Source organism: Monodon monoceros, unplaced genomic scaffold (genome assembly GCF_005190385.1).
Source record: "Monodon monoceros isolate NGI ecotype Baffin Bay Population unplaced genomic scaffold, NGI_Narwhal_1 Super_Scaffold_12, whole genome shotgun sequence".
NCBI lineage: Eukaryota > Metazoa > Chordata > Mammalia > Artiodactyla > Monodontidae > Monodon > Monodon monoceros.
In genome coordinates this window covers 52,227,368-52,252,944 of record NW_021703768.1, presented here as the reverse complement: position 1 = coordinate 52,252,944, position 25,577 = coordinate 52,227,368, and the positions used below count along the sequence as shown (strand labels likewise).

Here is a 25,577-nt window from a genome sequence, read left to right as displayed (position 1 = left end):
AATACTTACCATATCTAATTCCTCTTCTCATTTTTCCCTAAAATTGCTCATATAAAGTTTTTGCCTCCAACATTCTAGTGAAAATGTTCCTGTCAAGTCAAAGATGTTTTCCATGTTGCTAAACCCAATAATCAGTTCTGAGTGTTTATTTTACTTGATCTCTACCAGGCTTCCATGACACTGTAGCTTTTTGGTTGTCCTTCTATATTGCTACTTATTCTTTCTCATTCTCCTTTGCTGGTTCCTGTTATTTTCTCTGACTTCTTAATGTCAGAGTACCCAGGACTTACCCCTCTTTTTCTCTGCCGTACCAATACTCATTTCTTTGGTGATCTCATCCAGCTGCATTGCTTATGATACCATTCATATGTTATTTGACCCCAAATTTATATTTTCATCCCAGACTTCTTCCATGGATTTCAGACTCATATCTTACCATTTATTAGACTTTTAATAGACATGTACTATTTAACATGTCCAAATGCTGTCTCCAAAACATTTCCACAACCATGTTCTTCCAGCAGTTTTTCCCATCTCAGATGTCAACTTCATCTGGCTCAAGCCAAAAACCCTTGAGTCATTCTTGATTCCTTTCTCTGTCTCACAGACTATATCCAATCCCTCAGAAAATCCCATTGGCTTTGCCTTCAAAATATATCATAGATCTGACTTCTTCTCACTGCCTCTACTGCTGCCTACCACTCTTTCACTGGATTACTCTAAGTGGCTTTTTCCGTGGGTTTCCAGATACTACTTTTACTCCCTACAGCCCTCAGTATAAGAGGCAGAGTGATTCCGTTTCAGTATATCCTTTACCCAAGACCTTTCGATGGCTCCCTGTTTTACTTAAATCCAAAGTTCTTACAAAGGCCTGCAAGGCCTTCACAATCTGGCCTTCTATTACTTCTCTGAACTCATCTTTTATTATATTCCTCCTTATTCACTCTGCTCCAGCCACACGGGCCTCCCTCCTTGTACGTGCCAGGCATGCTCCCCCCTTAGGGCTTTTGCATTGGCTGTTCCCTTTGCCTTGTATACTCTTCCAACCCAAATATCTACATCGCTAACTCCCTTACCTCACCTTTACTCGGCTGTCATCTTCTCAGTGAGGCCTGGCTTGAATACTGTATTTAAAGTTGCAACCCTCCCTACTCCCTACAATCCTGGGATTCCTAATCTTCCTTACCCTGCTCTATTTCCCCTCATACTACCTCTAACACACTCTATAGCTTATTTATCGTATTTAATTCTATTAAATTTACATCTTGAATTCATTACATGTAGCTTCAATTACAATGATTATATTGTTTCCAGCATTATTTATTCATTCACTCAACAAATAATTGAGTGCTTACTGTTTATCAGACTGTGATAGAGTGAGAGAGGCTCTGACCTCAAGGATTTTATAATTTCTTGGGAAGTCGCAGAAAATCACAATGCAGGGTGATAAGTGATATGATATGATATGATAGAATAAGTATGGAATGCTATAAAAGCATGTGGAATTGTCACATAGCCTAATTAGGGATTTAAGGATTTCTTCCCATGGGAAGCTAAAGATCTGAAAGGGCAAATTGCAGCTGACCAGAAAAGAAGGAAGTGACAATGAAAGCATTCTAGGCATGAAGAAAATTAAGTGCCAGGTGGGTAGATTAAAAGATTTAGCCTCAGATTTATGCTTTAGATAAAAATCGGTTAGGGAAAGGTGAGATTACAACAGAACAGTAAACAAATCAAGAAGAATTTAAGGATACTGGTGAGAATGACGTGCTGAGCCATGCACTCTATACTAGGGAATGACAGTGGAGTCTAAAGAAGGCTAGCGGGGAGAAAATTAAGGATGTAACTTTGAAAAATGCATAAAAATTAAAGAACCAGTATTGTAGGAAAAACAGGGTGAGAGAGATAGCAGGTGAGGGGATCAGAGAGTGGAATGTATTTGAATTTAAGATACGAGAAGTGAGACTGTTCTCAGTGAGAACAAATCTGGAGTGTGGCCATGGGAGTGCATGCCTAACCTTGAGTGGAGGTGAAGGAGTTCTAGGAATGTTAAGGCTAGGGAGTTTGGGGAGTCTTCCATGTGGATGTTGGATTCACTCAGGATGTTATTAGGACTTGGAGGGTATAGTGAGACTGTGAAGCGGGTATCAAGCTCTTTAACAAATGAGGGGAAATGACCATCATAAAGTTAGGAGAAAGCAGTGATGAAACCAAATAGTGATTTGGATGAATAACATGAATCTTGGAAAATAGAGGTTTTATGCAAGGGAAGAAGAATGGAGTACCTACTGCATATTTAGACTGTGTTAGGTAGGAGTGAGAAAGGCAAACCCACCTCTCAATTCCCATCTATTTCTGTTATGTAGTTGTAGGGGTGGGCACACATTTTGGGTCTAATAACACAGGTGCTATACAATATGAATAATGTATGATAGGTAACAGAAAAAGGAAAAAAAACATGCCAGACACACATGCCAGGCTTGTTACATTTTACCCATGAACTATGTTTTAGATGCTCAGATTGTGGAGTTTGTTATTGGTAGGTTGACATTTCTATTACTATCTTTGTCTTCTGTTTCAGCTTTTTGCAAATGTTAAGCAGATATATTTAACATATATGTATCATGAATATACAAATAATTATGTTTTCTTCATTAATCTTGTCTCTACTAGTTCAGAATTTGAGACAATTCAGTTACCACACCAAAATTTATTTTCACGCTATCCAAGTTAATAAAGCTGTCTGAACATAAGTTGTGTAAACTGGAGCCTTTTAAAATGTAATCTAATACATGAAAATTTAAACTTTCAAAACACATAATCTAGCCCAGCACTGTCCAAGAGAACGTTCCTCAATGATGGAAATATTCTATCTGTGCACTGTCCAGCCTGGTAGCCAGTAGTCAAATTAGCTTTTGAGTACTTGAAATGCGTCTAGTGCAACAGAAGAACCGAATTTTTAAGTTTAACTAATTTAAATTTGAATAGCCACATGCGGCTAGTGACAACTGTATTGGGCAGCACAAAGCTAGTCTAGCTATGCAGTAGAAGAATAACTGTTATGAAGAACATTGTATCTGTTAATCCCAAATCCCTAATTTATCCCTCCCCCTTCCCCTTTTGCTAACCTTAAGTTTGTTTTCTATGTCTTTGGGTCTGTTTCTGTTTTGAAGCACAGCGGACTATATTCAATATCTTGTAATAACCAATAGTGAAAAAGAATCTGAAAAAGAATATATATAATATATATATATAACTGAATCACTTTGCTGTACACCTGAAACATTGTAAATCACCTATACTTCAATTTTAAAAAATTTAACAGTATAAAAAGAAGACTGTAAATATTATGTATAAAATTCTCAAAACAAGTCAAATCAATCTTAGCTCATTTTAGAAATAAACGTGAAATTTTTATTTTTGGTAATGACAGATTATTCTGACAGAAAAATATTTTAGAGTGTGCTGAATAAGATTTTTTTTTTTTAACATTTTAAAATCAGCAAAGAGCTGACCAAATAGTAAGGGAAATGCCGTAAGGTCATAATTTTTGAAGGCGAACTCAAAAGCATCGAAAAGGAAACATCAGAGCAACTAAGGTACTCTTACCCTAACAATATTCAGAGAAGAGATTAAGTGCTCCAGTGTGTCTTTCTTAAGTATATGAAAAGTTTTTTCCGAAGCTTCTCCCCTGCTACCTCAGCAGACTTCCTTCATGTTTTATTGGCCAGGAGGCCGAATGCCCACCCTTAACCCAGTCATGGGCAAAAGGAATGGTATTACCATAATTGGTTTTGACTAATCTAGATATGCCCCTAAAATGGGGTTAGAGTCGTTTTCTCTGAGAGGTAGATACCTGAGCAAAAATCAGAATTCTGTTAGCAAGAAAGTAGGGAGTGATAGATATTGAGAGTGACACAGGTGTCTGCATCAGAACTCTTTTAGTTTCCATCTTTACGAGTAGAAGTAGCAGCAACAAAAGTAGTAATGGTAGTAGTAGGACTAGTACTAGCAGTAGTACCAGTAGTAGTAGTAGTGATGGTAGTAGCTGCTGCTAACATTTATTGAGCACTTACTACATACCAGACCTATTATTTTAACCATATTTTCTTTCCATACTGAGAGTTCTCCTCAGTGGTGAGTTGACTTGGTAAGATATTTTTAATTTCCATTTGTTCAATATAAATCTAGAAAAACTATGCTATAAAGTTGTGTTATGATCTGTTTTGTTACAGCCTTGTTTCTGCAACACAAATTAGCTCATAAGTGACTGAGTTATTTTGTGCCACTAAGAAATACAGCAGCTGAAGTCAAACTACGTTTTGCCTTTATACAGCTGAACAGCTGATGAAAATTGTGCTGTACATGATGACCATTCACCTCACACTCTTCTTTTTGTTCACTTTGGCCACATGCTCTGTCATTTCTGTGTGTGTTTCTGCCTGTTCTTTGTACATTGGCCTCTTGTCTCTATAATGTATAATGTTTTGAATGTTCTTTTTTTTTTTTTTTTCCTATAATGCCTGGGTGTCTGTGTGAACTACCCTAATTTAAGGGACTCAAGAGAGTATACTTGTCTTTTATCAAATCAGCCTCCTGCCTTAGTGCATGTTTTATTTAATTTAATACTTTACACATCATATTGAGTGACCCTGTAAATAAGATGTGAGAGAAAACTTTCCAATTAGTTAGAACCAGTTTGACAGTCAAGACCTAGAAAACAATTCATAGGCATTGTTACTTTGTCATTTGTGATCCAAGAGCTTTTCTGGAGACTTAAATAGGGATAAATTCAAATGATCCTGGAAGAATTTTCAAATCAGTGTCCAGAATGAGATGATGTTAGGCAATCAAACGGTAAGAGCACCAGGGTTCCTTATCTAATGTCATGAATCTTTGAGGCTTGCTCTCTACTTTCTAACTTAAGCATGTTATAATAGAAAAGAGGAAATCTAGGAGATATAAGCCTGATTAACATATATTTGATACATCCTACTTGCATTTCTTTTAAGATCTTGCGACCCATCCCAAGCAGCCTATCAGTTTGCCATATAGTATAGCAGTTTTGACCCTATCTTTTCTGTGATTGACCAGCTGGTACTATAGATTACAGCTTAGTTCTTACGTTTTTACATATAATAATAATTATAATTATTATTTATAACTCTCATTAGAATTGAATTAGCTTCATTAAAATCACAACAGAAGAATAGAATAAATTAGAAAATCAGAAGAAAAGGAAAAATAATATAAGGCTGGGATCAGTACCTTAAATATGTACCACATGGTCCTTTCACTCACTAAAAGTGGGCCATAGATTTTGCTCTGAGTTTCCTAGTAACCTGAGTAAAGAAGCAAACACCATCAGTTCTAAGATTCATGATGTCTGATAGCTATGACAAAAGGAGATATATCCACAAAGGAACACTTCATTATTTTGAAGCTTTGATACTTCTCCTATGTGGATCCCTACACTAGTGAATCAAATTGAAACATACAAGGCTGACAGTATTCTCCTTGCTTAGGTTTGAGGAGAAATTGGACCTAGAACCAATGCAGGCCAGTCTTAAAAAGTGGCAAGCACAAAAAAAAGATAGCCACACTTTCTCCCTAATGCCAGTGTAATTCCTACCACAGACATTTGAAGGGCACAGGAATGGTAAGAAGAGAAGAGCTCTCCAGTGGAAAGACAACAGTGTTCCCATTAAGTCCTGTCCTACTTACCCCAGTTTCAAAGAAAGTGATCCACAGAAATAGAAGAGGCAACTTATAAAGAGAGAATCTTTAAGGTTTTAAAATAAAACAAAAAAGGATAGCCAGCTGTAAAATTGGCTGACCACTCTCAACAGCAACTTAACCAGCCTAGAGGCCAAAGGTATTCACACAATAGACTCTGAGGCTGGTTATCTGCATCAGGATGTATTGGATGTGCAGTTTGTTCCCTACATCACCATTGGTCACCCTCAGGAGCCTTCAAAAGCATCTAGAAAAAGATTCATTCTTTGACATTCACATCATCGTCTCTAGGACAGAATACCAGGTAAAGACAATAGCTGTGGCAGGAACAAATGAATATGCTTTTTGGCTTGAAGCTACTGAGAAACCAGGAGCATCTACTAAAGACATAAGGATATTTGGATGAAGTTTGCGCTCACCATTAAACCAGGAACTTCAATAGAATATTTGGGATCATAAACTAATCTAATAGATATGATCTTACGGAACTTGGGTTTGGAGAGCAGAGATTTATGGAAGTCATGATGCTGAGGGTTCATTGTTTGAGTTCTCCTCTTTGGACTTAAAGATAAATGATTGTTAAGGTCCTGACAGTTTTTATAAATGAGCAAATGTAGGAACTAGCATGATTATCAGGTAGTGCCATTATGAGAAATAAAGACCCCAGATCTGTGCTCAATCTTCTAAAAAGTGTTTGCTCGAGAGCTGCTAAAAAAATACTTTATTATGTATATGGAATCTCCTTTTTATTGACACAAAAGAATATTGACTATTAAGCAGGCATTTCTGCTTTCCTGAGCAATTTTTCGCTGCAGTGACTGAAAATATCATGCAAAATGTTCTCAGAGGGTAAAAGTTGGTGTACATAGTATAAGTATTTTAAGTAGCAGAATTTATAGGTCAGTGTTATAAATACTTGAAAACTTGATGTTTGTCAAGAGTAAAAATACTGCTATATTGAGGTTATGAACCAAATTTTATATCAAAGCCTAAAGAAGAAATATTAGCTACTGTGCAAAGGACTCTTCTACATTTCTAAAAAGAATGTCCTGGTGTTGCTTAGCTATTTTCCAGAAAATCCGTGTGTTTTTCCTATTCCATTTTATTTGTGATTTGCATGTCTGCTTGATAATGTGACTAGGATAGAACTTCTGGTGAAAAGCCTAAGCTCCACCTTGGCTGGGGTGACGTCATATTATTCTTGCATCTTACACATCTCATTTCCTCCTTTATTTTATGCATCAAAACTATAAAAAACTATGGAGACAAAGGATTTTCTAGGTCATCTGTGGTCTGTTCTAAAATTTAAGCATAGGTTATGTAGTACAGGGACATTTTTTCAGTCAGCTTTGCTAGAGGCGCATGCTGTTCTGCAGTTTTTTTCTTCTTCATTGTGTAAGGTCATTAAATGGTGTCATTGCCTTGGTTGTGGTACACAGGAAAAGTATAGCCTATATTTGGAAGTAGTACTGTAGTGAAAAAGGTATGGACTTGGGATTCAAACTGACTTAAATTTAATCCTGACTATAACAGGATTGTTTCTATTTTACCTTGACAAGATACCTAACTTGACTAAACTTCAGAGAACTCCTATACAAAGAGTATAATTATATCAAACTTGCAGGGTTGTTTGAGAATTAAAAGAAGTAATACTTTAAAACATCTAGTGCTATTCCTGGTACTTAATCTGTATTTGCTACAGTGTAGCTATTACTGTATACATTTATGTTTTATAGATTACAAAGTACTTTTTATATAACCTCATCAAATCTTCAAATCACTTTTATAAAGGGAAGGACAGGGTTTTGTTTTGTTTTTTAATATTTTAAAATGAGGAACTAAAGCTCAGCAACAGGCTAGTGTCTTGGAAGGGATTCAGGAAGGCATAGAATTTCTGAGTGCTGCTCTAGCACTCAGATGGAGCCTTTGGGAGGTGGGTGTGGCAAAGTAAGCTCTGAAAGAGTTTGGTCACCTTTGACATTGTCTTACTTCCAGTCTAACCTTACCCTGCAGCAGAACCAGATAGCTGAGGACAATTATGAAACTACAGACCTTGCCCCCAGGGAAAGGTGTGGGGTAAGTGATGCCAAGGTACAGAGTTGATCCATTAATTAACAGTGTTATAACTGTGTCCCAAGTTATAATTAGAAAACATATATGTATCAACCACATTATTCTCATATACTTCAATATACTTATAAAAGTATACTTTCATATATATGTATATATATATGTGTGTATAGATATATGTATATATACACATATATATAAAATGGCAAAAAATAGCAGGAGCAGTGTCATTAATCTTTAGGTTAGTATGAACTTTATAGAGTGCATCTTGTTGTGAGAAATAAGGATTAGCTTTTAAGCACAGAATAGAGCTTGCTTGTTTATTTTGTTCTTTAAAGCGACGTTTAAAAAATCACAAAGTAAAAGTTTGTTTCTTAACATTTTTACAGGCTTAGGGGAAAGGGTCATGCTATGGATAGATGACATTTAAATTAAATTTAGGCCATACAAGGCATATAGAAATAGTTTTAATTTTGAAAACTTGCAGACAAGATTATGGTATCAAACATGACAGCCAGATTTAAGTTTGTCTAGACAATGTAGGTTTATCAGGCTTTTGTTTTCTTTTTCTTCAAAAGTAAAGGTACAGTGAAATTACTTCCCCAAAAGCAGAAACTATTTGGGGGAGAAAATATGAGAAGTTTGCCTCAAAACTAGGGTTGAAATGATTCACTACATGCATTGAACACTAAATTTAACCTTGGAAATGCCCTTGTGAATTACTTTAATGAGCTAATTAGACAGTACCTTATAATTAGGAAATCAGGAGTTTTGTTTGCAACTTGTAAAAGAGAGTGTGGAAGCAAGGCTTTTGTTAGCCCATGCGGCATCTTTATGTGTATCACTCCTGTCTGGGTGAACAAGCAGAAATGTGTCCCTTCTTCACAGTCTCATGTCAAGCGCATGACTTGCTAAGCAAAGCAAAGGTTGAAATCCAGCCTCCACTTATGCTCCTTCAGCTAACAGGGTATAATTGACTAAGAGTATGTTGCTATCCTGAAGAAAAAGAACATTAAATTTGGGGAGTGTAGAAGGTTGGTCTAGTGTAATAGTGAAGCACAAGTGCATCTGGCATGAAAGGAAGAAAGGAAGAAGAAGCAGAAGGTGGGAAAGAGAGAGAAGGGGAGTAGAAGAACAAAATGCCAGTTTTGCTCATTTTGCTGTGTTCCCTGAGGCTGTAGGAATCCTGGCATCTTCCCAGCCTGTAGGAATGCTGGTATCTTCCCAGCCTACGCATCTTTTTTTAGGAAGAAAAGAGGAAAGGGAAAGGGGGGAAACAGTTTCATTCTCGGCTTGCTTCTCACTCTTTATTACCCATAAGACATAATACAGTATTTGCAGAGTTTTCCTCATTTGGAAAACATTTTGGGATGTATTGCTCTTGAAGGTAAGGGTATTTGGGGTGTATTTTGCAAATGAAGAAAAGAAGGCACAAAGAGATTCCGGGACTTTCCAAGGTCACCTATTCTTCGGGGTAAAATCCAGATTACAACTCTAGTAACAGAAATGCCCCTGGACAGTTGGTCAGCAGAAGCTGAGATTTCTTTCTGCAGCAACGTTTATGCCCCAAGGAATTTTTTTTTTTAATCTATCAGCATAACTGGAAGCATAAGATAGTCTACAGAATGTGCTAACTTACATATTTCTCTAAAAAAAAAAAGTAGTGAAAAAAGATACTAGTATTAACTTTTTGTATCTTTGAAAATACTAAGATCAAAAGATACTGAGACCTGCAGTGTTGCTTTCTGGATTTATGTGGGGCCCTGCTGGTTACTTTTTAGAAGAGGATGCTTGATAAGTGTTAACACTAGGAGGCTGAAAACCTGTCAGGCTTCACTTAAAAAATTTGTTGCTTACGCCTACTGTTTTCTGTTGCGGTTTCTGCATAGTGTCAACATTTATTATACTTAAGTAACTTAAACAGCATTACTCCCTAAACTCTCCATTATTCTTAAACAAAACAAAAATATATTTTATGTAATTTTTCCTTAAGAAATTACTCTTTTCTTTGATCTCTTTCATTCTTTGCAGCCGGAATACACGACTCCTACTGAGCTTATTTCTAATCAACACAAGATTCAGAGCATCCACTGAAGGAAACATTTAAATCAAGAGAACAGAACACTAGCTGATATATGCTAGAAACAGAAAGGCATGGGATCAAGTCCCCAAGTCTACTACAGTTTCCAATTTACAGCACCTTCCATCTTCCATGTTTTTCTGTGAACATCCTAAACACTCCTGCCTCAGGGCTTTTGCATTTAATGTTTCCTGGAACACTCTTTTCACAGGTTTATATGTAAGTCACTTCCTCGGTTTCTTTTAACTCTCTGCTCAAGTGCCACCTTATCAGAGAGAATTTCTCTTGCTCTACCATTTAAAACAACTCCCTCACCCGTGCCCAGCCCACCCCGCCACCTTAGTACCCTGCTTTATTTTTCTTCTTTCTCATCTCCAACTACAGTGGGCTCCAGGAAAGCAGGGACCTAATCTGATTGGTTTATTCTCCAGAGCCTAGAATCTTATGTTATATATAAAAGCTTTTTATATATATTTGCTGAATATAAAAAAGACACTTAAGGCCAGTTCTTGGTGCCTGGTTTTAAGAGTACTAATGACAAGTTATTATGTCCCCATAGGAAAGCCATCAAGGTCTAGATACCTTTAAATAAGGGATTAGATTTGTTCAGTGTGGGTCCAGAAGAAAGGCACAAGACCACTGGGTTATGGGAAGGAAGACAGATTTTGGCTGAAAGAAAGAACCAGATGATAATTGCAGCTGTCTGAAAAGTATTTGATCTATCTTTCTGTAGATTATACAGATTGTGTGACCACTTTGGGGGTAACTGTACAGGAAGTTTAAGAGTTTTGTGCAAATTATATTATATTCTGACATCAATTCTTAAAAGTGTATGATTCTGTATTGACTCAAAAATTAATAATTGAGCTTGGTTCTTCTGCAAAATGCTGCCAGACATTTGTATCTATATGTTAACACCCGAAATCAGGGGTTGGCAAATTGCACCTTCTGGGTCAAATTTGGCACATTGCCTCTTTTTGTAAATAAGATTTTAGTGGAACACAGCCCTGTCATTTACATAATGTTTATGGCTTCTTTTACACTATGATATCACAGTTGAGTAGTTGTAACAGAGGTTATATGGCCCACAAAGTCTTAACATATTTACTGTGTGGCCCTTGACAGAAAAAGTTTGCCAACCTCTGCCCTTAACCAACAAATTGCAAAATATAACACAAGGAAACATATCTCTATTCAGTCTCCCGAGTACCACTACCACTACTACTATCTCCTCCTCCTTCTCCTCCTTCTTTTCTCCTTCTTCATCATCATCATCATCAACTCTTTTATCTGTAAAGATCCAACCATAATAATATAAACCACTCTAAATATTTAAACAGAGGGAATCTAATGCAAAGAATTGGCTACGTGCATAATGGAAGAGGCTGACAAGCCCATAGATCAGCATCAGCAGAAAGATACCACCACTCCTACCAGAAAAACATAGGAAGGAGGTGGTTTTATTAAAGCCTAGAGGCTGAAATCACACAGCAGAATCTGGAACCACACAGTTGGGGGTGGGGGTGGCTGTTGTCTGATATTGGAGCCACAAAAATATTCTGCTTCTGCCTAAGATGCTGCTTGAGGTAGAGAGGAAATGAGAGAAATACCCTGGCTTCTCCCACTAGTGCCTTCCATTGCCGGAACTCAACCAGAAGTCAGCTGACACAGAGGCCTAGGAAATGGAGCCTGCAGATTTGTTCCCCCGACATAAAGAGCAGAGCAAGAGAATGGTGAGGAATGAGTCTAAGGATGCCTAGACCAAAGACCACACAACTGCTAATGGTTATTGAGTGCTACCAGTACCAGGTAAAGAGCTAAACAGTTTACATGAATCCTCACCTACTGAGTAAATACTAGTGTTATCTCCAGTTTATAGATGAGGCTTGGAAAATTAAGTACATTGCTGAGGGCTATGAATTAAATACATAAGTTAGAATTGAATCCAGGTCTGTCTTACTCCAAAATTCTTACTTTCAGCCCTCTCATTTTGTAAATAAGAAAAAAGTAGTTTGGAGCAGATAAACTTGTAGCTGGTAAAGACAAGGCTAGGTCTAGAACCCAAGTTACTTCTATAAGGTTTTCGTACATCTTAAGAACTTAAAAACCTATTGTAGCATTTAGAGAGTCCAGAGGAGGCCCCCACTCAGATGCAGGAAGTGCCTTTGCACCTTGAAACTGTTACTAAGCAGCCTTCCTGGACACAATTTACTCAGTTATAAAATGGGATTATTAATTATAACTACCTTATGAGAGTGTTGAGAGAGCTTAAATAGATACAGATCTAGAGACCTCTGAACAGTGTGCCATGAGACAGGTACTTACTAAATGCTTAGAAAAAGGTAAGTAGGTGTTCTTATTGTTAATATTTTTATTATGCTGAACCTGGGAGTGGTTATCACAGGAAAAGAATAGATCAGAAATCTTATGAAATGTTATCCAAGTTAGTCATTAAACAGTAATATCCTCCTTTTGGACCTTTTACTTCTCTTCTATCTAGGATAATAATTACAAGATAGTCAAGAATAGGATTTTTGTTCGTTTTGGGGTTTTTTTGAAGAGAGACATTTTATTTTTATTTATTTATTTATTATTTACTTATGACTGTGTCGGGTCTTAGTTGCAGCACGTGGGATCTTTCACTGCGGCAGGCGGGCTCTTCGTTGCAGAGCACGGGGCTTCTCTCTAGTTGTGGCACTCAGTCTCAGTAGTTGCAGTGCACAGGCTTAGTTGCCCTGCAGCATGTGGGATCTTGGTTCCCCGACCAGGGATCGAACCTGCGTCCCCTTCATTGGAAGGTGGATTCATAACCACTGGAGCACCAGGAAAGTCCCTGTTTGGTTTTGTTTTAAGTGAGTGGCCCTCGAGATGCCTTAGTTTATTAATTCAGGGCTTTTTTTTTTTTTTAACCAGTTCTTATCTATGAAATGTTATCTCTTATGCTTCTATACAGTTCCTTTCTTTCATCCGGGATAGCTGTTTTCCATATTCCCAAAAATATGACCTTTTCTTTCCTGTCCCCATGGCTTTACTTAGCTTCATTTTTAATAGAAGTCCTTTTTCTTTCTTAACCAGCTCAGTTCCTATAATACTTTATAATATTATAAAGAATAAGTATGTATGATACTTTATTATAATTCTTATAATATACTCAAGATTTTCTTCCTCAACAAATATTTCCCTAACTAATCACATGACGCATTGATCTTTCACCTATATACAGCACCTGTAGACAATCTATAATGTGCTGTCATATACTTATTGCCTGAGATAGGGCTGTAGCTTTTCCATTTTTATCTTGTTACTCCAAATAGATTGAAAGTCATGCTTGGGTAAAGTTTTAGGTGGTTGGTGCTTTACAAATACTTAAGTATTATGTGAAAACTTGTGGCTAGATTTCAAATTACCTGTGTTTTATTAAATTGATGATATTTGCTTAAAAACTAGTCTTGCTACATGGCAAAGCCACTGACAACCTTGGTCATTTTCTGGGATTTCCTGAAAATGGCTTGTAAAGGGAAGCATTTCTTTATTCCAAAGATTAGCACACCATGAAACAAAAGACCCTGGAAGCATATCCTTCCAGCATCATGTACTATGGTAAATAGTTTTCATTTTTTTTAAAGGCAAATAAGGATAATTTGACAGGCAGAACCATTAGGTTTAGCATTGCAGTCTCATATTTTAACGTGCAGAAAATATTTTAAAATGCAAGGCTCATAACAGAACGTAGACCTGCTGTCACTATTTTCAGAATATGAGGCTTTGGACTTGATATGGTAGAAATTTTAACCACAGTATATAGGAAGTAATGATGACCATGCACATATTTGCACCTTGTGGTCTATTAGTTTTGCACATGCTTCAAGGGACCATTTGCAATGTACTGATCTCAGGAAACTCTATAAAGTAAATGTAGAGATCTAAGGGAAGGTAGTAAAATGTCCTCAAAATGATCTCTGAGATTGTAACATACTCGCCATTTATTCACAATTGAGACTTTTATCTAATGGCTTATTTTGTTCTGTCATATTTAAGGGAAATGTTTTCCCCACCCATGTTTCAAAAGCAGTACTTTGATTTTTAAGTGCTACTGCTCCAGAACTCTAAAAGATAAGTCAAATTAGGTCATATTTCCTCAAACACTATGAGAAGTTATACTTTTAATTCTTTGTGAACTTTAAGATTAAATTTAGGATGGCCCTGTGGTATTTGAAATCCAGACCTAACTAGATTGGCAAGATTTTCTTCCCTAAAAAACTTAGGTAGAAGAAGCATTCCAAACTTTTAAAAACAAATAATCCTCTCTTCACCCTCTAAACATCCTTCTCTCCTCCACCACCCAACACATGTACATGTTTTGAAAATTTAGTGTTTTATTTTCTGTGATGTTAATAGATTAAATGTAAATCTTAATAAGTCCGAATTCCTTGAATTTAAAGGTGTTTAGACTTGAGGCCTAGCATTTTGCCCAGTTCATTCCACATCTTAAAATATGGTTTTTGTCAGGGCTAGACAGTAAACAGCTATAGTAGTTGAGATCCAAACCACAATTAATAGTGCTGAATGTCATGTTACAAACCTGCCTCTTGATTTCTTAAAATAAAGAGCTGGGAGCAGCTGTGGCAACTGGACCTCAAATACTGTTACCGAAAAGGATTTTGTGTTTTAGTTTCTTCATCTAGTTTTTATGTCTGTTTATAAGGAGATACCTGATGGATTGATTGCAAAGTGGACTATGAGATGCATCTGAGTGTAAAGTTATATGGAAACTGTCTAACACTTAACTTTGTTTAAGTTACTTCAGTTATTTCTTCTGTGGCTAAGATTACAGTTCAGACACTTCAGTCATAATACTGGTTGTAAAACGGTAAAGCAAATGCCAGAATTATAGCCAGAGAATAAGGGAGTGAGCTAATGTGATGGAGTTCAGGCACTTTTAATTTTAGGGACATTGTCCCTTGGTTTTGGTATATTTCAACAATCATACTATTTATGATTTTATTTTATTTTAGCCATGTCCTTTGGGGGCCCGAGATTTTCGAGAGAAACAGTGTGCAGACTTTGACAATATGCCTTTCCGTGGAAAGTATTATAACTGGAAACCCTATACTGGAGGTAATGTATAACCTGGCAGAGTTTTCATCATGCTTGAGAGCTTTGCAAATATAAAGGAATATATAAATACATACAAACATGCCTGTACATTCATATACATACTAGTAAAAATTAGTGTTTGCAAATCACAGGAAAGTGCTTCTAGTACTATAAAGGTCTCGTGTTTTAGTTTCCCTGTAATAAAGTTAATATGTTAGTACAAATGATCAGAAATCATTTTTTTTTCTTTTTCAGAAATCATTTTTTAAAACCCAATTCTATTTAACAAGCTACAAAGTTCCTAGAAATAATGTAAATCCAAGTAATATTTCTGAGTTCTTGAGACTCCCTTGGGGTGTATAGACATTATATTATAATAATTTACAATTATTGAATATGTGGAATTATCACCCTAAAAACAAATTATAACGATATAAATCAACTCAAAAGAGGCCAGGAAAATCTGTGTCTTTCTTGGTCACAGACCAAGGATCTTTCCATAGATTATTATTGTTCTTTTTCAGGGAAACATTTTTTGCTCTTTATTTTAGGCAAGTATCAGACACTAATTGCTCTGTAAGCACAAGAAGTTTTCTTACGCTCCCAAAATACAAACTAAATTTTGTTAAAATTTTCTCTTAGAAAAATAGAATGTACTCTTAAAAAAACTTTTATTTATTGTTTTTCCAATATCTTAGTTAGTTTTTTGTTTTTTTTCTTGGCCATGCCACATGGCTCTCGGGATCTTAGTTCCTCAACCAGGGATTGAACCCAGGCCCCAGCAGTGGAAGCACCAAGTCCTAACCACTAGACCACCAGGGAATTCCCCCAACATCTTACTTTGAAAACTTTCCAACATAGAGCAATATTAAAACAATTTTGTAGTGACAACTATCTGCCCACCACCAAGATTCTATTATTAATATTTTTAATATACTGTCTTTATTACATGTCTAGTCATCTCTCTATCCATTCATTAATTTATTCTATTTTTCAGGTGCATTTCAAAGTAAATTGTAGTCATCAGTATACTTTCCTCTAGATGCTTCAGCTTGTATAAGTTTAACCACAGTTCAGTATTTATTTTCTTTTTTCTTTTCAGGGAAGATTATGTACAATGAAATGCACAAAACTTAACTGTACTTTCCCTGAGTTTTGACAAATGCATACACCTGTAAAACCTTACTGAGTTATAGAACATTACCATTACCTCCAAAATTCTCAGTCCTCATACTTCTTCCCATTTAGTAGCTGCCTCTACCTACTTCCAAGAGGCAACCAGTTCTGATTTTTTTCCTTACCATCAATTAGTTTTTTCTGTTACAGAACTTCATGTAAAGGAAATCATGGCATATTTACTCTTTTATCCAAGGCTTCTCTAAGCCTAATGTTTTTGAGATCCATCCATGTCCTTGCAAATGTAATTAGTTCATTCTTTTTTAATTGCTGAGCAGTATTCCATTGTACTAACCAGTTTGTTTATCCATTCTGCTATTGACGGAAACCTGATTGTTCCTAGTTTTCAGCTGTTATGAATAAGTGGCTATGAACATTTGTGTATGTCTTTTTGTGGGCATATGTTTTCATTTCTCTTGGGTAAATACTTAGGGGTGGAATTGCTGGGCAATAGGGTAGCTGTGAGTTTAGTTTTAAAAGAAACTGCCAGATGTTTTTCCAAAGCGATTGTACCAGTCACACTCCCATCAACAGTGTATGAGAGTTCTGTTTGCTCCCCATTCTTGCCAACATTTGGTGTTTTCAGTCTTCTTCTGGTGGGTGTATAATGTTGTCTCAGTGAAGTTTTAATTTGCGTTTTCTGATCATTGAATATGTTGAGCACGTTTTCATGTGCTTATTGAGCATTTATATATCTTCTTTTATAAAATGTTCAAATCTTTTACCTATTATTTTTTGAATTTTATTTATTTTTTATACAGCAAGTTCTTATTAGTCATCAATTTTATACACATCAGTGTATACATGTCAATCCCAATTGCCCAATTCATCACACCACCACTCCCACCCCCCCCGCCATTTTCCCCGTTGGTGTCCATACGTTTGTTCTCTACATCTGTGTCTCTATTTATGCCCTGCAAACCAGTTCATCTGACCATTTTTCTAGATTCCATATATATGCATTAATATCCGATATTTGTTTTTCTCTTTCTGACTTACTTCATTCTGTATGGCAGTCTCTAGGTCCATCCACATCTCTACAAATGACCCAATTTCATTCCTTTTTATGGCTGAGTAATATTCCACTGTATATATGTACCACATCTTCCTTATCCATTCATCTGTCGATGAGCATTTTGATTGCTTCCATGACCTGGCTATTGTAAATAATGCTTCAGTGAACATTGGGGTGCATGTGTCTTTTTGAATTATGGTTTTCTCAGGGTATTTGCCCAGTAGTGGGATTGCTGAGTCATATGGTAATTCTATTTTTAGTTTTTTAAGAAACCTCCATACTGTTCTCCATAGTGGCCGTATCAATTTACATTTCCACCAACAGTGCAAGAGGGTTCCCTTTTCTCACACCCCGTCCAGCATTTGTTGTTATGTAGATTTTCTGATGATGCCCATTCTAACTGGTGTGAGGTGATACCTCATTGTAGTTTTGATTTTCATTTTTCTAATAATTAGTGATGTTGAGCAGCTTTTCACGTGCCTCTTGCCTTTGCCTATTTTTAAATTGGTTATTTATCTTTTTATTCGCAAGTGGTTCATTTATCAGATAGGTTTTACAAGTATTTTCTCACAGCCTATGGCTTTCTTTACTTTCTTTGCTTTTCTTTATGTTTTAAATGGTGTTTTGGATGAGTATAAGATTTTAATTTTGATGAATTCTAATTTTTTTAAATTTTATGGTCATTGTGTTCTATGTCCTGTCTTAGAAATCTTTGCCGACCTTAACTCAGGAAGATATTTTCTTCTAAAAGCCTATGGTTTTGATCTTTATATTTAGATCTATAGTCTAAAAATAATTTGGGGGTATGGTATGTATTTTTAGTGTATTTATAGACTCTATTTTGTTTCATTGATCTATTTGTCAATCCTATGCTGGTACCACACTGACTTGATTAACTGTAGAGTCTTGGACATGGGTAGTGTAAGCTCCTCCTTCTTTGATCTTTTTTTTAAGAGTCCTTTGTATATTCTAAGTGCTTTGCATTTCCACATTAATTTTAGAATCAGTTGTTAATGGTTACAGAAGAACATGTTGGGTTTATGATTCTTGTCATGTTGAATCTTTATATCAATTGAGGAAAAACTGATATACTAACAATATTGAATTTTCCGATTTATGAACATGGTATACCTCTCCATGTTTTCCTTAATTTCTCTCAGCTATGCTTTATAGTTTTAGGTGTAAGGTCATGCACATCTTCTGTTAAATTTATTCCTGAGTAATTTATGGTTTTGACACTACTGTAAATAAAAGTTTAGAATTTTTTATTTTCAATTGTTTCAATTGATTTTTACATATTAACTTTGTATTCTGTGACCCTTCTAAATTCCCTTACTAGTTCTAATAGTTGTTTTGTAGATTGTTTAGAATTTTCTTGGTAAATAGTCATGTTATCTGGAAATAGAGATTATTATTTTCAATCTTTAGACCTTTTTATTTTATTTTCTTGCCTTAATTCACTGACTTGGCCCTTCAGTACAGTTTGTGCATGTATTAATTATATGTGTTTTTCTTCTTTATTCTGTTAATATAGTGACTTAGTTGATAGATTTTATAATGTCAAACTGACATTTTACTCCCAGGATAAACCCCATGTGATAATGATTTATTATCTTTTTATTTATTATCTTGTTATTGGGCTTAATTGCTAATATTTGATTAAGGATGTTTACATCTATCTTCATAAGGAATATTGATTTGTAAATTTTTTTCTTGTCATGTTTTTGATAAGATTTGATATCAGAGTTACTCTGGCTTCCAGAAATAGAATCCTTATTTATCTTGAAGGAGTTTGTAGGGTTGATAATATGTCTTCCTTAGAATAGATTTTACTAATAAAACCATCTAGGCTCGGTATTTTCTTGTGAAAATAATTTTTTTATTACAAACTCAACTCCTTTAATAGATAAAGAGCTATTCAGATTTTTTTATTCTTATGTCAGTTTTTGAATTTGTGTCTTCAAGAAATTTATGTTACTTCCATGTTGTCCAATTTATTCGCAGATAATTGATAATACCATTCTCTTATTATCCTGTTTAGTATCTATAGGATCTGCAGTGATACACACTCTTCCATTTCTGCTATTGATAATATGTATCTTCTCTCTTTTTCTTGATCATTCTTGCTTGAAGTTTATCAATTTTATTACTCTTTTCAAAGAATCAACTTTTGGTTTTAGTACTTTTTTTCTAATTAATTTTTTGCTCTTATTATTATTTGGGGGGAGGGGTTTATTTTACTGTTCTGCATTCCTAACATTTGATGTATTTTTATTTCCTTCAGTTCAAAATATTTTCTTATTTACATTGTGATTTCTTCTTTGACCCATGGGTTATTTAGAACTGTGTTATTTTTATTTCTAAATAGTTGATTTTTTCTAGATTTTTTTTATTGATTTATCATTTAATTACATTATGATCAGAGAATACTCTGTATGATTTAAATTTTTAAAATAGTTGAAATTTGTTTTATGATACAGCTTATTGTCCAGGTTGATGAATGTTCTATGTATATGTGAAAAGGATGTGTTTTCTCCAGTTGTTGGATATAGTGTTCTATATGATAACAAGGTCAAGCTGGGTGATAGTATTGTTCAGATCTTTTATATTCTTTCTGATTTTTTTCTGCTCTGGTTTTTTAATCGGTTCCTGAGAGAAGTGTGTTAAAATCTTCAACTGTTTTATGGCTTTGCTTTTTGTGTGTGGGTGTAGGTTTTTGCTTCATGTATTTTGAATTGCTTTTATTAGGTGCATATACATTTGGGATTGTTTTGTCTTACTGTAGAAGTAAGTCTCTGAAATAATTCACAGATTTAATAATTAGCATCTAGATAATTGTGTGCTTTGTAAATTAACCCTAAATTCATAATAAGCTTTAACTGAAGGTAATTGGTAATGTGACCTTCCATTCAGAGAATCATCTTAAATCCCTTCTTGAAATAATAACATTACCTCTTCTGAAAACTTATTGTAGCAGAGGAAGCTGAACACATCTTCAGCAATAAAGGAAGAATAAATATATTTGTATTATTATCACACAGTGCAGTGGGCTAAGGAATACAACCAGAGCATTTATGTGTTCTGCCTATCAAATACTACCTTACATAATTAATACTAAAATTGTGTAAATAAAAGACTCATGTTCTCTTTTTATAGTCTGATGCATAAAAAGCTGCATTAAATTCCAAAGCATTACAATAAAAAATGGCGAAAGAACTACACTGGGTAGTAATGAAAAAAAAATCCCAGTTAGATCTGTGGAAATTCAGAGCAATTTTATTCATGAGAATCTTATAAAAATAAATATAATACCTTGATTATCAGTTCAGGAATAAATTATTTTATTTATTACTTGTTATTTCTGTTCTCAGTACAGCAAAATGTATCATTAACCTAAGCCTAATAATAACATTATGTTATATAGAAGTTCTATAGCCTGTAGACATTGAAAATGGAAGAAAACACAGACTTCAGCCAGAGGTTGTAAACTGGCAGTTCAGGAACCGTTTTTACTTATATACATGTTTTAGCCTCCACAGTATTTTTGAAAACTTTATATGAGTTTTCAAGAAGAGTGTTTTTATATATATATATATATATATATTTTTTTTTTTTTTTTTTGCGGTATGAGGGCCTATCACTGTTGTGGCCTCTCCCGTTGTGGAGCACAGGCTCCGGACGCGCAGGCTCAGCGGCCATGGCCCACAGGCCCAGCCGCTCTGCAGCATGTGGGATCTTCCCGTACCGGGGCACAAACCCGTGTCCCCTGCATCGGCAGGTGGACTCTCAACCACTGCGCCACCAGGGAAGCCCAAGAGTTTATATTTTTAAAGTCTAGGTTTCCATCTCCTCTTGAAAAAACAATGTCTGACAATATTGGGCCATCTTCTTACATGACAAAAGTCAACTGTAACAGTGATCTACTTTAATCAATTGTTCTCTCTATAATTTATCATTGTCTCCATCACTCAGTTGACTTCTCTTTTACTTCACCCCGTAGAAACCTGGTTTCTACCTTCACTAAGACCTAGGCATGTCATTTCATCTTTCTGTCTAATTTTCTTTTTTAGAGGAAGTTTTTTTTATTTCAAAGAAATTTTATCAGATCATTATAATAAGGCCACAGTGCTTTAAACATCATGAAACAAAGGTTCAACAGAAAGTATTTTTAAGTCCTAATTTTAATCAATAATTACATTTTTATAAATAGCTTTTTTATGTTCAGTTTTGAATAAAATAAATCCATATTGATTGCTACTTTTCCAATATACTGCGAAGTTATGATATGTAATCTGCTTGTTTTTTTAAAATTGCTACTATTTATACCTATTTTTCACGTCAACCTTGAAATACACACACAGCTATTGAAATACAAATTTCAAGTTACAAAATGAAAATTCTCAAGTTACTGTATGCATTTATTCACAATATAAAATTAGCTTTTTAAAAAATTATTCGAGTTTATTTCTTTTAGTTTTTATTCAATTTATTTAAACTAAAAATGTTTGATGCTATGTAATATTGGATTGGCCATCATACAGAAAAACCCAAACGAACTTTTTGGCCAACTCAATATTTATCTTTGATTTATTAATCTCATAAGAATTTTTCAAATTTAATGCTATAATTAATTTTATCTTTGACTTGCTAATCTCATAAGAATTTATCTCCATGCTAGAGCCACTTTCATGGAATATGATATGTTTAAAGCAGTTCTAAGTTTACTTTTATTTTATAATTACCATATCTCTGCTTGAAGTAGCAGTTTTTGTATCGTATTCAATAACAAGTGATATAATTTGCATAAGTTTCTACTTGTCATACAAGGTCATTCTCAAGGCCTTCCTAAACTTTATTTTTTTAGTTTTTCAAAATTGCTTTTATTTCATCCATTGTTTTCAACATTCAGTTACCTCCACTGTGATCCCTTTTGACCTAAAATATATTGAAAATATATATGGGAAATACCTGAAATTTTAAAACCTTAAGATTACTCAGCAGGTCCTCCTTCAAGTTGCACAAGCAGTGAAAGTAAACATGAAATTTTAACAAAGAAGAAAAGAAACCTACACATCTAGGTATATAGTCAGAGAGTGATGGTCTGTTATCAATCGTAAATATGCTGTGGATGATACTGAATCACTGTTCCTTAGGAGAACCACTCCATTTATTTCTCTTCTACTGTATTTGTCCAGGTGGGGTAAAACCTTGTGCGTTAAACTGCTTGGCTGAAGGTTACAATTTCTACACTGAACGTGCCCCTGCGGTGATTGATGGGACTCAGTGCAATGCAGATTCACTGGATATCTGTATCAATGGAGAATGCAAGGTTGCTCAGATTATGAATTTCATTGCTTTTTGTTGGGGTTTTTGAGACTTCTGTCTTTTTTTTCTCATATAGTAGCTCGTAATTAATACTATGCTAATTTTTAATAAAGAGGGCTGCATTTTAATTTAATTTTCAGTAAGGAAATATACATAGTTAAAGGTAGAATTATCCATTCACCTTCAAGCACCATGCAAGTGTGATTTATTCTGGTATTCTAGTTATGTTTATAGGGATTGCTAGAGCTATGAAGATATTTTGGAATTTAATTTCCATCATTCTTCTGTTTACAAACAAGATGATAGCAAAGAGGGGGAATGAGGATTCAGCTCATTCATATGTCTACTGTGTGTTCTCAATGAAAGATTATTTGATATATTTCATAGCAAAATATTCCCTCAAAGTGTAAAACAGCTATGCTCTTCCTGTCTTCTTTTGAAGCATTTATAATGGTTTTTGCTATAGAATTACTCTTATTAATGCATTTACTTCAGAGAATTAACCAGACCAGTTGGGAATTGCAGGAGCAAATCCATGGTATTTTCCTAGACCTGTGTATGAATCTTATCATAAGAAATTAGCCACAAAAACCACTGTTTTCTTAACTTTTTTCCTTGTCTGCTTTTATTTGACCTTAAAGAGAAACATAAAACTAAATACCAGAAACTGAGAAAGATGAGATAAAAAACACTGTCTATTTTAGTTAGTCTCATAATTTCTTGCAAGTTTCTGTCCTTCTGGTTAACTTGTCTCCAAATGTATCTGATGTTGCACTGTGTGTGTGTGTGTGTGTGTGTGTGTGTTTATTTACTTACTTGAAGAAAAAGTTATTTCTGGGACGGTATAAAAATGTTTTTCAGATAACCAAGACCCAGGCACAGGTTATATTCAGACATTGCATGCCTGGTATTAATGTCTAAAAGTCAAATTACAAATTTAAGTGCCAAAATATGCCAAAAATATATGAAGGCCACATTTCTATGATTAAATACAAAATTGAAAGGTAGAATTTCAGCTTCTACAATAAAATTTCATGTTTATATCTCCTTTTCTTTATGGTAATTTTATTCAGCTAATGGAAACAGGTATTCATTTTTAGAGATTTCCTCAGGCATGAATTCCACAACTAATCCTTGACACTAACACTAAAAATTGGATATCCAAAAGAGCCAGTGGTTTAGAAAGGGCAAACCATAATGCTCAGTCAAGACTCTTGTTGTTATAACCCTTGTTGTGTAGGACCATATGCCATTTTTTCTTAGTTCTTGCATTTCTTAATTGAGGGTATAAGTAAGAGCCCATTGCCAACAAATTACAATATTTTAAGAATTGGAGCCTGGTATCTATCTATACATGAAGAAGAAGTCTAAGCTAGAAATACAGGTGTACATTCCTGGGGAATCAGAATTTTTTTCTTTAAACTTATGTGTTGAGAAGTGTTAGCTAGAATTAATTACTTAGGGAATGAAGGTAAAAGTGGAAAGAGGAAAGTATTCCTGTTTAGATTTCCTGTACTGGAAAAACACGTAAATAAATAAGTTATATTCATTTGGTTAGTGGGTCCAAGAGTTCCTCCTCTTTTTGATACACTGAATATTCTTCTCTGTTTTCAGCATGTAGGTTGTGATAATATTTTGGGATCCGATGCTAGGGAAGATAGATGTCGAGTCTGTGGAGGGGATGGAAGCACATGTGATGCCATTGAAGGGTTCTTCAATGATTCGTTGCCCAGAGGAGGTGAGTGTGTAGAAAGAACTCTTCCTCACACCTCTGGTGTACTTGGAATAGCCAAAATATTTGATTTCCCCCCTTATTTTAAAAATTTCTTTATTCAGGCAGACAATGGTTTTCCCCAAAATTGCTTTCAGTCCTTTAAATATTAAATATGGCTTCAGGTTAGATATTTTAAGGACATATTATTCCATTTCTACTTGACTTCATTTAGCCACGTTTCTTTAAGATGGGAATTCCCACAGAGCCTTGAAGTGGGGGCCATGTGTTGAGGGAAAAAAAAAATGAACCAATATTATATATCTTGAGACTTTAAAGATATCTTGAGATAATTTTAGAGGAAAAGAAAAATACTCTTAGATGTATTCATGAACCCAAAGGGGAATTTGCTCATTATTCACAATTTATAAAGTGCAAAAGAAAGCATGGAAGAATAAGGAAACTCTTATTACTGAATGCTTACTAAACACTCATTTTCTGATGAAAGCTCCAGATGCTGCTTATTACTGGCTGTCTTCTGTGTTCCAGGCTACATGGAAGTAGTGCAGATACCAAGAGGCTCTGTTCACATTGAAGTCAGAGAAGTTGCCATGTCAAAGAACTATATTGGTAAGTAGCATATTTTGCTAGATTTTAAAAATTAATGAGGAAAAGCACCACAGTATCATGAAGGAAAAGACATACTGCTTTGAGGTAGAACACTTTCATGTTAAAAAGAAGTTCCACATGAAAGAACTAAGCAAAAAAATTAGCAGTTTATAGCTTACTCTTCACTGGGTTAGTTGATTTTTTTTTTTTTTTTAATTTTTGGCTGCGTTGGGTCTTCATTGCTGTGCACAGGCTTTCTCTAGTTGCAGTGAGCAGGGGCTATTCTTCGTTGTGGTGCACGGGCTTCTCATTGAAGTGGCTTCTTGTTGCGGAGCATAGGCTCTAGGTGCATGGGCTTCAGTAGTTGCAGTGCGCAGGCTCAGTAGTTGCAGCACGTGGGCCCTAGAGCGCTTGGGCTTCAGTTGGCGTGGTGAGTGGGCTTCAGTAGTTGTGGCTCACGGGCTCTAAAGCGCAGGCTCGGTAGTTGTGGTGCATGGGCTTAGTTGCTCTGCGGCATGTGGGATCTTTCCCAGACCAGGGATTGAATCCATGTCCCCTGTGCTACCAGGGAAGTCCCATAGTTGATTTTTTTTTTTTTTTTTTTTTGCGGTACACGGGCCTCTCACTGTTGTGGCCTCTCCCGTTGTGGAGCACAGGCTCCAGATGCGCAGGCTCAGCGGCCATGGCTCACGGGCCCAGCCGCTCCGCGGCATGTGGGATCTTCCCAGACTGGGGCACGAACCCGTGTCCCCTGCCGA

General features: G+C 35.4%; 1 protein-coding gene and 1 pseudogene across 1 annotated transcript in view; both read left to right on the top strand.

The window, feature by feature from the left end:
- Positions 1-25,577, top strand: part of ADAMTS6 (ADAM metallopeptidase with thrombospondin type 1 motif 6) — a 261,001-nt gene that overhangs the window by 175,095 nt on the left and 60,329 nt on the right. Inside the window, exons 14-17 of the mRNA XM_029218816.1 lie at positions 14,902-15,004; positions 22,370-22,503; positions 24,114-24,237; positions 24,760-24,840. Coding sequence (XP_029074649.1) covers positions 14,902-15,004; positions 22,370-22,503; positions 24,114-24,237; positions 24,760-24,840 — 442 coding nt within the window. The remainder of the gene's footprint in view (positions 1-14,901; positions 15,005-22,369; positions 22,504-24,113; positions 24,238-24,759; positions 24,841-25,577) is intronic.
- Positions 3,531-9,900, top strand: LOC114891660 (annotated as a pseudogene).